At 44.7% G+C, this 16,102-nt stretch overlaps 1 protein-coding gene across 1 annotated transcript; it reads right to left on the bottom strand.

The window, feature by feature from the left end:
- Positions 1 to 4,646: 4,646 nt before the first annotated feature.
- iars2 (isoleucyl-tRNA synthetase 2, mitochondrial) lies at positions 4,647 to 14,712 on the bottom strand (the record flags this gene model as incomplete). Its single annotated transcript, XM_079225600.1, has 24 exons — positions 4,647 to 5,464; positions 6,084 to 6,228; positions 6,545 to 6,735; positions 6,812 to 6,957; positions 7,316 to 7,422; positions 7,546 to 7,677; positions 7,767 to 7,889; positions 8,007 to 8,109; positions 8,656 to 8,764; positions 9,238 to 9,318; positions 10,109 to 10,202; positions 10,688 to 10,790; positions 10,947 to 11,107; positions 11,187 to 11,338; positions 11,447 to 11,537; positions 11,651 to 11,820; positions 11,932 to 12,047; positions 12,568 to 12,658; positions 13,153 to 13,259; positions 13,360 to 13,409; positions 13,560 to 13,708; positions 13,794 to 13,947; positions 14,122 to 14,244; positions 14,446 to 14,712. The coding sequence occupies 24 exons, from the start codon at positions 14,710 to 14,712 to the stop codon at positions 5,319 to 5,321; spliced, it is 3,111 nt and encodes a 1,036-aa protein (XP_079081726.1). The 3' UTR covers positions 4,647 to 5,318.
- Between the last annotated feature and the right edge of the window lie 1,390 nt (positions 14,713 to 16,102).

Raw genomic sequence — 16,102 nt, 5'->3', positions numbered from 1 at the left:
GTCAGAGCATCGGTGTAAAAATAAGTAAAAATAAGACCTTTTCCACAGTGCTGGGCTTTTTGAGACTATTTCGCCTGCTTTATAAAACACCCTTTTAGAGGCACACATGAAGCTGGTACAGAGCGGAAGGGGGGGAATCCATTGAGTTTCGCTGCCCCTTATATTTCAATTCGCACGGCAAACCCACGAACCATTTTCTGAATCAGTCACGTGGTACGGCCGGCTCGCGAGGCTTCGAACGTCACCGCATACGTCATCGACACAAGCCTCGATACGCGCTTCACCAAAATCTACCTGATTACTCGACACGCGCATCGAAGCCTCGACACGAAAGGACACATCACTACCAATTTCATTCAGTACTACTGGGCCTGCAACATTGATAAGATACATCACTGGATGGATGACAGGCAAACAAACCGCCCCTTGTGGGCCCAAATGGAACTATCCTCTTCCCTCCACTCCCTCATCACGGCGCGACTGCCACTTAAAACTCCTGGAATCTCAGAAAACCCAATAGTCACTAACTCTCTCAACATCTGGATACAATTCCGCAAACATTTTGGGCTGAACAAACCCTCGGCTCAGGCTCCAGTCTCTAGAAACCACTTATTCTCACCTTCAACATCAGACCCCACCTTTTATACGTGACGCGACAAAGGCTTACGTCAAATTGGAGATTTTTATAAAAATTGGCACTTTTCTGATTTTGCAAGACTGTCATCTAGGTTCAATTTGCCTAAAGCTAACTTCTTCCGCTTTCTCCAGATTACACTTTATTAAAACGGAATATCCTCACTTCCCTAATCACCCCCCAGGATCTATGGTTGACGCCTTGCTTACTCTAGATCCAACGCAAAAACGCTCAATCTCAATTATCTATGGTTCCATTGACTCCCTTAATCCGGGTCAGACATCTCATCTGAGACGGACCTGGGAAAGAGAAATTGGTAAACCAGTATCTGACGACCGCTGGGCTCGCACTCTGGCCTTAACCCACTCTTCCTCTATTTGTGCAAGACATGGGCTACTACAATGCAAAATGTTGTGCCGCGTTCACTATACAAACGCCCGTCTAGCCAAAATGTACCCAAATACCAATGACAGCTGCAACAGGTGCAAATTATCACCCGCCAACCATACCCATATGTTTTGGTCATGCTCTAAATTAAAAGAGTTCTGGGATCAAATATTCGACACACTTGGGACGGTACTAGGCATAACACTAGACCCTGATCCCCTCACAGCTCTATTTGGGACACAGCCGCTGGAAGTAGTTGATCTGCATCCTGGCCTTTACGACACTCTTAGCTAGACGCCTCATACTACTCAAGTGGAAACACATTCTGCCGCCATCACATAACAGTTGGTTAACTGAGATCCTAAATAATCTAAAACTCGAAAAGATCAGATTCTCACTCAGAGACTCCAGTGACCCCTTCGAAGGGACTTGGGAACCTTTCATAAGTCTCTCCTCAGGGTGATGTGTTTGTTGGTTTGTTGTCTGTACTCCAGACAGTCACACTATCCCCAAGCAATATAAAACTGAATGTAATAACCTGTATATGCTAACCTTGTTGGGACAGCTATGTTCACATTTTCTGTCTGAAATATTTGTAAAATCAATAAAAAAGATTTAAATAAAAAAGAAGTCACAGTATAATGTCAAAAGGTCTTATTTTAAAATATCATTGGCATAAAAAGTATGTTTTTTTATAGCATGACGGGCAGTGTTGGGGTAGTTACTCAGAAAAAGTAACTAGTTACTTCTGAAAATTGTAACTAGATTACTTTACTAGTTACTGCATTTGAAAAGTAACTTCACTACTAGTTACTTTACTTTCCATTTTTTTTAAGCAAATGTCCAAATTAACCGCAAAGATACCTGGACAAACATCATGGCCCTTTCATCACTTTATTTTCAATGTTCAATAAAGGGCATCTCTTAGCCTTTCCACACAGTGTATTGTAATTGTAAACATGTAAAACAAAATGGCATATAAAACTCAGCCATTAACTTGAACGAACATTAACCCTGTTCACACTGTCTGACCAAAGAAATATGCCTCGACGTGCTTATTTTCATATTTAAGTTTTTGCCTCACTTTAAAATCCACAAACAACAGGATACAAGAGGCTGTGTATGGTGGGGACATTCAGGTCAAACAGCATAACACATTGAAAACAGGCTTTTGGAAACATGAGACCCCACTAAACCAAATGGGGGCCGACTCCTAAGAACAAAACCAGCTTGTTATAGGAATCATTGTAGTGGTTTAAGAAAAATAGAAAAATTAATGGCACTTTTTCCCATAAAATAGAAACAGAAAATGCAATTAAATAAACAGAACATCTACTTCATCATTGCCTAAATAAACAGAAAGTCACTATATCCTATGAAGTTTATCATTTTTCTCTACTCTTCAAAATAGCGATTGTATCGCATGAGTGAAAGTCTCTTGAATCTTTTATCCGACAGCCTGTTCCTCCTTGGGGTCACAACAATACTGCCCAGGCTGAAAGCCTTTCCACAGTGTTGTAACTTGTTTTATTACATGATTTAATCTTATTGTGAAGAGCATGTAAACAGGAAGTGCTTTTACTTTGAAGGCATAAAGTACAGTGATACGTGCTTGTTGACGCTAACTAATGTTGATGTTACGTGTGGAAAATATATACATGTCGGGTGCAAGAGCGCGTTCTCAATGCTTTAACAGTTGTAATACTGCAGTTCACCAGTAGAGGGAGTCCGTTCATACCTGGGCCCTGTTTCTCGTACCTGGCTTACTGAGTTAGCGGGCTAATTGTCAGGATAAGATGACGTAGGTCAGGCTTTCTCGGTTTTCACTGCTTCAATTGATTGAATTTCTGATTATGAATAATGCATACATACTGATCCGCCCATGCACATATTCAAACTCATATACACATATATAGTACATGATTCATACGTGCATACAGTACGTATATCCTCATAAGTATATATTTATTCGTAAATATAATCTGATTGATCTGGGTGATGAAGCACTTCAAATTAGCCGATACATTTTCTCAACACTGACGCATTTTAAAGCTGCGTTCACGGCAACAACGTTGCAAAAACGTTGGAATATTCGCAACGCGTTTGCTGTGAATGTCTACGGTATTGACTTCCTCACATGCCTTCATGATCATCTCCTGCTTCTCAGTAGAGAGATAAAAGAGGTTACTCTGAGTTTATTTGCCATTGTACTGTTAGAACATCGTGGTGTCAGTGCTCCATTATTATCCCTTCTGAAGAGGAGCGGGCGCGCGCATTTATTTTTCTTCTTCACTCAGTCAGAACAGCGGCTTGGTCACGTGACACAAGAACAACGCGTCACGTCGCCCTGGGTTTCGACGTGCTTATTTTCATATTTAAGTTTTTTTTTTTTTTTTACAATTATCCTACAATTGTGTATTCCGTCTTCTAATATAGCTTACTGACGCAACTAATAACAACATGAACCAATAATGATAGAAAAAGGAGACGATAAATATGACATTGTGCACCTATATTCATGGCTAACTCGATGGTGTAGTGGTTCAAACTCGTACCGCTTGAACAACTACACTTCCGCACACCTGAGAGACCGGGGTTCGCAACCCTCGCAGTGTGGGAGATTGCACTATCTCGGGTTAGGTGGGTTTCCTGATCCAGCATCAGTTTCCTCCCACAAAATGGACCTATAGACAACCAATTGGGGTTGGAAGTTCAGTAATTGTCACCAAGGGGGTTCCTACACATACATGTATTATCGTGGTGCACCTGATGCATGATATGATGATGCCTGATCCCCCCCCAAGGAAAGGCAGTTACAAAAAAAGTTTTATTTTTTTTTTTTTAAATGTTTTTTTATATATATTAAAAATATTAAACAAAAAAAAATAAAATATATATATATATAAAAGTTAAAGGTAAATTAAAATATATGTATTAAAAATATATACATATAAAAAAATATATAATATATACACATATTATGTGTATTAATGTCTTAATGTATAATACTTCTTATCTTTATACAGATGAGCTTGTTTGCTCACATTGTTTTCTGAGATTTCTCTTGTTTCTCTGTAACATATACATTTTAATTCACATTAATTCCCTGTAGTATTTATTCTTATTTTTGTACTTAAATATTAAGGTAAAGTTTAGGCAAGATAAAATCAGGATTTTAGAAGTACTGGCGACTCATCACACTCAGGGCCCTATTTCTCGTACCTGGCTGACTGTATGTTTGTCTTGTCTTCATGACGTCACTGCTCTCAATCAAATAATGCATTGACCCTGAATGATCACTCATCCACGTCTTTGTATTCATTAAACATAACATCTTTGTTACTGAGCTTCAGAGATGCTGGTAGGTGGAGTTTGTTACTTGTTAACAGATATTCATCAAATCAAATTGAGGCCGGAATGGGAGATTTTATGATTAATTGCATCTTTGCTGAGTCCTAATGACGGTACAATAAAAAGGTATTTGAGTATGTTGAAAAGAATCGCATTATGTTGAAAAATGTATAGTTTTGCATGTCAGTATAGTACTTCATTAAAAAATGCCATTAAAATAGGCATATATATATATATATATATATATATATATGTCAAAGTCAAAATGTCATAGTATACCATTTATTTATAATTTAGAGAATTTCTTTTCCATACACCTTCAACTTTATGGGAACATTTCCAAGGAACAGGATTTATTAATAGCGGTAAGCGTTTACAAAAACTTACGCAAACCCGATATAGATTCTCTTCTGTTGTCACATAGTGACACTCAGAGTAATGCACTCCTCTCCCGTGTATTTACACATTTAAAAAAAAAAAAAAAAACTGATAAGCCACGTGAATGGCATCCCCTCTAAGAAAATACAAGTATTCCCATTAAACACACAGGAAGCCATCTTCGGATGGTTTGGTGCAGTGTCTTCATCCTCAGTGACGTTGCCAGACATCTTCATCGTGTCGATTGGAAAAGAAGTCGCTGGTGCTCGGGGGAAAAAACAACAAAGAACGCAACATGGACATTCAGCCTCGTGGTTTTGTAAGTGCATAATACATTTCAGCCTGCAGACCATCCAGACACAATGCTTTGTTTTCTGCTATTAAGGACATTTTTCCCCAAAAGCCAGCCGCGTGCAAAGCTGCAGGACTGGGAGAAAGAAAGCACAGCTGATGGTGAAACCTGGTCTCTGTTCAGCCCCCAAGAAGAACTTCACCCGGAAGCAGGGGAACAAAACGGCCGAGGCCATGTTCACTGGTCGTCACGGCGACTGGGTGTGTGTGGCTGTAGTCAGTACGCCTGTGAAACGATGGTCTGGCAGCGCGGGCACAGGCAGTCCGCCGAGTCGGCGGTGTAGCGGCGGCACCGCGGGCACCTGGCGGCAGAGGTGGGCACCGCCGCTATGCTGTAGGCGCTGTCCTCTCGTATGACCCCACCTGACCAGAGAGAGACAACATGTGTATGATCACACAACTTAAATATAACGAGAAGCCGTTTCAAACAATGGGAACTAAAATGACCACCTCGTGGTCGCTAACCTCCATCAACCAGTCGAGTAACAGTTTACATCCACATCTGTACAAAAAATATCATTTCCATCATAAAAAAAAAAAAAAAAATCCTATTAAGACATTCGTGCGAGTTTATCATAATTAGCTTATCAATTCTTCAGTTCTGGCCCAGAATGTGGTTTGTGAGGTCGCAGTGACCTTTGAGCTCCAAAACCTCGAGTCCCAGGTGGATGTTTGAGCCAAATCTGAAGAGATTCACTCAAGACATTCCTGAGATATGGTGTTAACGAGATATACTCAAGGTCACAGTGACCTTGACCTTTGACCATCCAAAACCCAATCAGGTCATCCTCAAGTCCAGGGGGACGTTTGTACCAAATCTGAAGGAGATGTACCGTTCTCGAGACGCGTAGTGTTACACAAGTGTAATAACACAAGTGATAATAACGGCGCTGTGAGAAAGGTCTCTTCAGACATGGCACAAACTCTACTTGATTCCTCTCTGCAGCCGTCTCTGGACTAGCTCAGCGCTGCCGTTCCTCACCCTCCAGGTTGATGAGGAAGCTGCCGTGGCTCAGCGGGGCCTCTGGAGGAAGGTCTCTGGGGAGAGCGCTGCTCAGGTTGACCCGCGCCGCCGTCATCAGCTCGGCCAGCTGGGAGGAGGTGGAGGTGGCGTCCTCTTGCAGGGACTGGGAGTGGAGAGGAGGAAGGTTATGAGATGGACAATATAGAAAGAAAAATTTGCAACATGTGTGTAGCATATTTTATGTTGTCATCTAATCATGATGGATCGATAGTATTGTAAACCTTTTTAGGATGTTATGTCACTTCATATAATATATTATCATCATCATGTGTGCATGACTCTAGCACCCTGTAAGTGACGACACAGTGATGTGTGGAGTTTCTCAAGGCTTGCCGAAAATGTTTAGAGAAAATAGTTAAAGAACTGGAAGCCATCACTATACTTTAAATATTGGCCCATTGCCTCCGCATTTGATTTACCTCAATGAGCTCAAACAGCAAACCGGGTTCGATGGCGATGGTGAGGTCGTACTGAGCTGCATTTTTTCCCGGGATGGAAGACAGGAAGGAGTCCCTGATGGCACAGGCCCCCTCCACTGCCTCCTCCAATCCTGGGCGCCGCCACACCGAGCTGCTTTTTATCCAGCCGCTCTTAAATAGAGTCTCCCCTTCTGCAAGAGGACACAACACGTGTTCAGAGGCGGCGCGGTTGCACAGGCGTAAGAGCACAGGCCGGCTGCCGCGTACCGTCGTGTCCTGGAGCGTGCAGGTACACCTCTTCAGCGAGATGTGGCAGGATTGGAGCTATGGATCTGGTCACCCCGTCCAGAATTTCCTCCAAAACGGTCTGGCATGATCTTCTGCCCAGCGAGTCCTCTGGATCACAGTACAACCTGATCAAAAGAGGCAAAATTAAAAAAGGACCAGACAACGAAAGACAAAGAGATACGAGAGTTTAGAAAGATACGTAATGAGCCCCACTCCAAAAATAAAAATGGTGCTCTGATGCCATCGAAAACAAAAATGCCTGCGTCAAAAACTGCTGTGAAATTAAATAGTAATATTATTTTCCACTTTCACGGACTTCTTTTATACAACATCAACCAAATACGCATTCATTTTCAGAATTGTAACCCTTTAAATGTTTGTTTTTGCCAAAAGGATAGAAAAATGAAGAAAGCCCAAATTGTCTCTGAGGAGGCCATGGGGGTTGGAAGAATACAAGCACGGCTTTTCTTTTGTGGCCTTCACCTGTCTTTGATGATGCTGAAATAGAAGCTGGAGAGGTCTCTGGTGATGAAGGCTTGGAGGACACGGATGGCCCTGCCGGCATCAAACTCACTGTAGGCGTCTGTCACCTGCGCACACACACACACACACACACACACACACGCACACACACACACACACACGCACACACGCACACGTCAGCGGCTCATACCGTTGTGGCCGAGAGGAACCCGTCGTGCAGCTAGACACACCTTGATGCTGTACTCGCGGAGCTGGTGCAGCATGTACTGATCGATGTAGTGCATCTCTTTGGGGTCCACGGCCCGCACACGTGGGTCGAAGCCCTGCAGGTTGCCGAGCAGGAACTTCAGGGTGTTCCTCAGCTGAGAAGATAAAAACGGGCACACGGAGTGTGAAAGAGCTGGAACAAGAAAACGGGCCACTTTGCGCCGTGTCCTCGCGGCTCTGGTACCTTGCCGATACTGTCTCTGGCCGAGTTGAGCGCCGTGGGTCCGATCTGAACCTCGGAGAAGACGTTGGACTCCGCCACCCACCAACGCAGCACGTCCGCCCCGTAGGCCGGCACACTGGGGTCCTGAAGAGGGAACAGTCACTTCACGATCACAGAACGCTGTTCTTTTCTTCGTGAGAATAAATCCAAACCTATTTATATAGCAGGACAGTTTCTCAGAGCATCTCTCCCCTGACCTACCTTCCCTCCATTAATAACTACATCGGGGTCCACAACGTTGCCCAGAGACTTGGACATCTTCTCTCCTTTTTCAGTGACAGCGAAGCCATGGACCACCAGAGACCTGCACACATGTGCAAACATCAGCAAAAATAGGATATTGTATTTATTACTCTTAAGTTTAATCAAAATATATGCAGTATTTTTAGCGGTTTAGTATCCTTTTTTGTGTGTTATCTGTGTCATCAATTGTTGCCTAAAGAGTAACGCCACCAATTTATGAACATCAAGTTCGGGTTCATTACTGTGAAAGCCGTCGTATAATGGCTTCTGTGGCTCCGAAGGAGATTTCTAAAGGTTGATGATGTCATTGGAATTATCGGTGCATAGGCTTGAGACTTCAAATATTCACCAGAAGGGCTACATTGCTCAGGGAAGGCGTGGGGTTTGAAAGAGGTGGGCGTCTAGGAATGAAATGGTGGATTGTACGAGTCACTATCAGTTACACCAATGACCAATCACCACCTTCTTGTAGGTTTGTAGAAGCAATGTCTACCAGACAGCATTTTAGACATGTGTATCCACTATGTTGCAATACTCCTATGGAAGTTGCAATTCAATGTATCTGGGACACACTGGGACAATGTACAGTGGCACGCGGGGCACTCACTTGTAAGGGGCCTTGTTCCTGACGGCTACACTGGTGAGCAGCGAGGACTGAAACCAGCCTCCGAGCTGGTCCTTCCCTTCCACATATGCGTCTGCCCTGGAGTCGGGCTCTGGAGGGTTAGGGTCGCAGAGAAAAGAGGCGCGAGTCAGTTATTTCTACAGTCACACAGATTCCATAAAGGAAACAGTTAGTGCACGTGAAGACCGGCCCAGAGGAGAGAAACGTCTGGAGAAGACAAGAGAGACCAGCCAGTGTTAGTGTGGGACATCCAATGTAGCATGTGTGCACTCAAAAGGTGACCATAGCTGAAGACTCCATAAGCATGCCTTGTCCAAACAGCCCAAAATAGCCAAAGAGAGGAGAGAGTGTGTCCACGTTTTGGTGTGCATTAACACATTCACACGTGCTGTGAGGAGCATTAATCAATATGCTGAATTGGACTGAAGGACTTCCAGTATTTGGGCGCAGGAGAGGGAAGATGAGACCTGGGGGACATTTGCAAGGGACGAATAAACCGAGACGGAGAGGGACAAAGACACAGCTGCAGGCAGAGGCCTATGTGCAGGATGGTGATCAGACAACCTGCGGCCAGAGGTTTGCGCAGCTGAGCGGGGAGCCAGCTGAGACGCGACTCGGGCTCCTCAGAGTCTCCCTCCATCTCCTCTGGGAAATGACAACACAAAAGCAAACGGCGACTTTGAACGGCTTCCCCTTACCAAGTGATTTGGTCTTGGATTCATTTTCACAAGCATTATGAGAGAATGGGTTATGGTCAGCGAGGCGCGACACATAATTAGTTGCCATCCATAAAGTCACGCCCACAGAAGCCCTGAGAGGCAAGTGGCAAGAACTAAATATTGTGGTGATCCATTTTCTCAGTGGGATGGGAATAGTTGTATCTTTTATCTAATAGTTTATGACTTAAGAGGGTTTTGGCAGGATAATCTCAGGAGCTACTTTTTTATTTTACACTGTTCTAACAGATGAAAACAAAAGGTTTTGACAGGCGTGTTTGTCGTTGTTGTAATACTCATTTACGCCACACGAGGCTGTTCCAAATAGGACTAAAAGCATTCCCGTTTCCTCCCAGGTGAGTTCACATTTACATACCGTGCTAACATACAACATATCTCGTGTTTACCTTTTGTGACATATGAAACTCCCCTGGAAGAAAACAGGAATGCTTTTAGTCCTACATAGAACACAGGGCAGTGGCGCACATCGCCCCCTGTGGCCGAAAGGCGCATTACAACAACAAACACTTTCACCTGCAGACCAACGACTGGAGAGTTGATTAAAGGCATTTGGAAAGCTGGCAGTCATTGAAGTCATTGTTCTGAGAACAACCCTGATGAGTTGAGGAGCAACATCCTCAATATCTATGGACAATATCAAATAAAAGAAAGTAAAACTTGAATCATTAGATTTGACTATTTCTCTGTGTTCTTGGTACCTTCTAGCACAGCGGCCCATGAAGCTCCGCTGTCAAACCAGATGTCCAAGACGTCTTCTCCACGAACGTAGTCCGTCACTGGACCAGCTTTACTCTGAGAAGGACACGCGATAGAGAAAATGCTGATTAGTCAGTTGGCCCACAGAAAGCAGGCGACAATATTAATAATCATATTCAAAGCTAGGTTAAGAACATCTGGAACTCAAACTCCAGCATCTGACAAAAATATCTGTGTTTAGCTGTGACTTATTGTTCCTGCTGGGAAGGTAGAGTTCAGTGGAAGATCTGAGGCGTTCACCAACACAATGAGCCAGAGGAAAAGAAGCCAGTTGGACTGTGTTACTCTAATAGGTTGATGTTTTTAAAACATTTGTAATGCATTTTTCTGAGCTCTGGTTATCTTATTTTTGCCTTTCTTTAAAGTAAGCTGTGTCCACTTTTGACAAAAAGAGGCATTAATAACTATAATATTCATCATACGGGGGGGATTATCTCTTACCATGGCTGATATCATGTGATGCGTCACTCTCCTATTCTCTTTATCTCACAGACACACTGACAAACATGCAGCACACTCACGTTCTTGAGCACTTTTTCTGGCAGCAAAGTTTCAATAGGAAGCTCCCACCAACAGTCACTGCCCTTTTCTTTGAAGAGCTCTGCTAGATGGGACACGGTGTGTCTGCAGAGACAGGAAGGAGGTTAATAATAATACAACACATTTACAAAAGGGCTTTACATGGTTGAGCCAGAAACAAAAAAAATGTCAGGAATAAATAAATAAAATAAAATCAGACAACTACAGACCCCAAAAAAGACAAGATCCAAACAAGCCTACTTGTTGATGAGAGCCTCTCCCGTCTCTCTGTGGTAGAAGACTGGGATCGGGACGCCCCAGCTTCGTTGTCTGGAGATGCACCAGTACGTCCGTCTGTCCAGCATAGTCAGCAGGCTGCCCCTTGCCGACTCTGGCAAAACACGCACCTTCTGCAGTGCCTCCTACACACGCACATGCACATTTATTTTTTGCAGCTAATACAAACTCAATACAAACTAAAAATATGTCTCCCAGCTTTACCTTGGCCTTGTCTTTAAGCGACGCCGTGTTGATAAACCACTGTTCACTGGGCCTGATGACGACGGGCTGCTTGGTCCTCCAGTCGTACGGGTAGCTGTGGACGCACTGCTCCTCCTTCACCAGAGCGCCGCTCTCCGCCAGCATTGAGATCACTAGCGCACAAAACACGAAGCACAGAAAGAGATGTGAAAACAAAACCACGCATGCACTCGCCCACCCACACCACACATGGGCTAACTAAGTGTGTCCCCCTTCTGTACCTTTGTCAGTGCCTTCTGTCATCACAGACAGATTCTGTAGCTCAGGGCCGGCCAGGTCCGTGAACTTGCCGTCCTCGTCCACCATGCACTCCTGTGGCGGAAGAAAAGCACACATAGTTACATAGAGACGCTTTGCTTCCTTGTCCAGATAAATGACTGAAACAATGAATGAACTATCAAAATTGTCGCAGTCACAGAACGTACCACAGACAGTTTAAACTGTGACGCCACACTGTAGTCCTCCATGCCGTGAGCTGGCGCCGTGTGGACCAATCCCGTTCCTTTCGCCATAGTCACGTGATTGGCTGGCAATAGCGGCACTTCCTTGTCAGGAATTGTGGGATGTTTGCAGATCCCGCCCTCAAGTTGGGAGCCTTGCAACAGAGGGACAGGAGGACATCAGGGTGGTTATGTTTGGAACTGACGCGAAGCATGAGTGCGTGTGTGTGAGTGTGAGTGTGTGTGTGTGAGTGTGTGTTCACTACCTGTGAAGGTGCCTACACTCTCCAGCTCTGTGGCCAGCAGTGCTGCCACGCTGGCTGTGCGCTCAGTGGCCACCAACAGCAGCTGAGAGTTGTCCGCCCTCTTCACCACAGAGTACCTGCAAACAACGGGGACCGCTGAGTCACGTTAAGGTTTGAAAAGTTAAAAATGTCTAACACCTAAACTCCAGCACCGGTCAGAAATCCAGCATTGGTTTGACTCTACCGAGCAATCACTGTTCTGTCCCTCCACCATGTCTCTGCTCCTGGGAATCCTCAATACAGATGTGCGTTGGGTCAGAAAACACAGGGTTGATGGGAAATGTGGTTTCAGGGACACCACTGATGTAAGAAATGGCATACAAGTAATTATAAAATACTAAAGATGGCCAAACATCTGGGTTGAGATGATTTAGTCCATTAATCAATTAGTCCTACGGCATGAAATTGACGTGCAAATTCAGATAATTGAGTTCAAGAATGTTTTTCAAAGCAATTTCCCTAAAAATCTTTAATTTCAGCCTCTGAAATGTGAATATTTGCCGGTTTTCTTGGTGTTGTGAGATAACAAACGGACTATAATTGAGTTTTAGACGGCTAGCCGCTGTATAACATTCACAGTGTGCTGCTGCTACTCACTGGGCGTTGGGCATGTAGCAGACGGCTTGGTTGGCGGGAATGGTCCAGGGCTGTGTGGTCCACACCAACACAGAGACAACACTCTCTAATCCTGCTGACACACACACACACACACACACACACACACACACACACACACACACACACACACACACACACACACACATACACACACACATACACACACACACACACAGATTTCCATGACTTTTCCATGACTTTTAACCAAACATTTAGTGAAATCTGGGTGTAAACAGTAAAAAGTGAGAGAATGTAGTATTTAAACTAACAATGAGAATACAAAGCATACAGTAAACCTTAAATGACACAAATGAATGAGAGACAATAGTTTGATTAAAAGAATAAACATTTATATAGATGCCTGTATGTATGCCTGCTTATGTTCTGAGCGTCTTTCTTTTAAAAGAATATTAATTATTTCAAACTCAGCGTAAATGAACTTTTAGGATTATTATTATTTAATTCCATGACTTTTCCAGGTTTTACATGACCGTAAGAACCCTGTACACTTGTGACCGTGTGTGTGTGTGTGTGTGTGTGTGTGTGTGTGTGTGTGTGTCTTACCCTCTGAAGCCATCTCAGGTGGCAGTGTGCTCAGGGGGAATGTGGTGTAGATGGCTCTGCTCACGTGCTCAGGGTTGTACTCCAACTCGGCCTCTGCTAGGGCCGTTCTACAGGAGACAGAGACCGGATCGAAGCGGACCACAGTGGCCAAGATTCTAAATACTGAGGCCGCTAGGCAGCGACCTCTGCGTCAGCAAACCGACTCACCTGGATGAAGGGGACCAGAAGACTGGCTTGTAGTCCTGGTAGATGAACCCCTGAAAACCACAAAGAAGAAAAATCAATATTAGGCTCTCTGGAGAAGAATACTGTGCAGTAATCCCCTATTATTATAATAACTAGTATGGTACTAGTTAGGTTATTGAGTCTTTTCACGATGCCATGCGAGTGCTTGCAGAGTTGCACACCTTGCCATGCATCCCTTGGAAGACTTTCAGCTGAGCGGCCTCGTAGGCCCCGTCATACGTGTAGTAGCACTGATCCCAGTCCGCCATCAACCCCCAGCGCTGGAAGGCCGCCTTCTGGCGAGCTATGGCGCCCTCCGCGAACTGCCGCGCTGCATGGGAGGAAAACATTACAGCAGCTGCGAAAAAAGAAGAAAAAAAAACAAACAGCGGTCTCGTCCGTCCAGCTGTCTCTACCTTTCTGTCTGATCTCCAGGGGGCTGAGGCCGCTGGTCCCCAACTCCCCCAGGGCCTTCAGCTCGATGGGCAGGCCGTGGCAGTCCCACCCGGGGATGTAGTGGACCTGCCGCCCCCGCAGCATCTCAAAGCGGTTTCGGATATCCTTCAGGATCTGGACCAAGTGAGACATGTTTGTTTGTTTCGGCACCCAGGAAGCTTAGAGCTCTTACAACAACAACAACAACAACAACGACAACGACTTAATGGTGTTGACGACTGTCAAAAGGTTGTCACCATAACAGAAGGGAATATCTGAAAGGTGACAAAGTGGCGGCTAACGGATCACCTTGTTGAGTGCATGTCCTACATGTGGGTCTCCGTTGGCATACGGGGGTCCATCGTGGAGGCAGAACTCCTTCTTGGCCTTCCTCTCTCTTTGCCAGGAGTACAAGTCTGCAAAGCCACACTCCTGCAGAAAGTGGCGAGAATTCATATTTTTCATGTGACAAAAAGCAATGCGTCATTGCTATCGAGCTCCCGGTAGCAGTGTTTGACCAGTGAGAGACTGTGAGACAGTTATCGAAGTATGGAGGGCGATAAGTCACTTATTATGCGACACCTAGCCATGTCGATATGAAGAATAAACCCCTAGAGTTGTAGCTCGTCCTACCTGCTGGATCTGGACTTCTCGGTCCAACAGCTTCTGTCCAGTCAGCCTCATCGGGAACTCGGACCGGGGGAGGAGCACCGTGTCTCGGTACAGCCCCTGAGCAGAGCCTGCCTCTGCGGGCTGCGCGCTGGCTTCGCCTGGACTTACTCCATGACAGCGGCTGGAGCTGAAGGAGAGAGCCCGGTGGAGGAGGCCGCCTCCCCGGTGTGACCTCCGTCCCCATCTCGCGAGCGTCTGGCTTACTGCCGAAACCCGGCACAGCAGCATGAAGTGGCTCCGTGGACAAGGAAAGACACACAAAAAGTGAAGACCGTTTGCTTGTTTCTGAGTTGTAACACTGAGGAGTTTTCGCGGTGTTACATTCCGCCCTTTGCGCAATGCTTTGTTTCTTCCGGAACAACTTGAAGCGAGGACAACTACGGGAACTGCGTTGGGTCAAACTTTAAATCAGGTCGCATTTAAAACTAGTGTGGTGCAAGCGGTTGCTGGAGGACGATTTTGATCCACCATCGAGGGAAACGATAGTTATTAGATTGAATTGTGATTTAACAGCGTTCTTCTCTTAGATTATACACCAAAAGGGATATTCTGGGAAATAACAACAGAGTTGTCTGTTTGAGGGGTTTTATTTTGAAAATTATATTTATTTTTACCAGAAGTGCACGTATTTATTGTGTAAAGCTTGACAGTGCTTGAGAATCAGCGCTACAACTCCACAGCCTTTAATTGGAAACATACACACATTCTCACTATTTCAAATTAATAATAATAATAATAAATATAATACAAATAATAATAATCTTCATTCATAATATACACTTCAAGTTTGAGACTTTAACCCAGCGGTCACACTATGGTTCTTCAACTCCATACTTCTCAACCAGAAAATTAACAATATTATAACAAGTATGAATACAGATTATTATTAAAACGATGACAATAATTCATATAGATACTATTGGTCTTGTAGTTCGTATTGATTGTATCAGATCTCAGAACATACATGTGGGGGGTGGACAGAATATTAGTAACACAGAATAGTATCATCAAAGGAGCTGCAGTGTGTGGTTCGGTTGTTTTATTTTGAAGGTTTCCCCCGGAATGGTCCTCGTGCCACTGCGTCTGCCTTGACGAAGGTGGCGCGGACTTCTGTCTCCCGTTTAGAGTAATGTGTTCAGCTTTAGCATGCAGTGGACATAATGACTAACTACAACTCCACAGTTCTGAATAAAATACATGTTACTGTGGTGGAATTAAAGTCGTTTACGTGCGCTTGACGTGATATCAATATATTTCCGACAGCACCTGAATGCAACACGACATCGTCTATGCAGCAGGTGGCATAGAGTGGCTGATGATGTCAGTGGGGGGTATATAACGCTCGCGGCTGCATCTCCCCTGTCATTCATCCGACTCCCCGACTAACCGAGAGTACCCGAGCCGAGCGCAGCAGCGAGCCCAGACTTCCACCTCTCTCCCCGCCAACATGAATAAGATGTGTCTCGCTTACCTCGGAGCTCTCCTGCTGGCTCTCCATCTCATCTCATCACAGGTTCGTCGTGTTTTAGTGTCTCCCTCACTTCGGCTCTCACTTGAGCGGGACGTTGACCGTACGTATTTGTATAGGAAAAGTAACTTTAATTGTATCCTCTGGGAC

Source organism: Taurulus bubalis, assembly GCF_910589615.1.
Source record: "Taurulus bubalis genome assembly, chromosome: 1".
NCBI classification, from domain to species: Eukaryota; Metazoa; Chordata; class Actinopteri; order Perciformes; family Cottidae; genus Taurulus; species Taurulus bubalis.
This window is presented reverse-complemented; position numbering and strand designations above follow the sequence as displayed.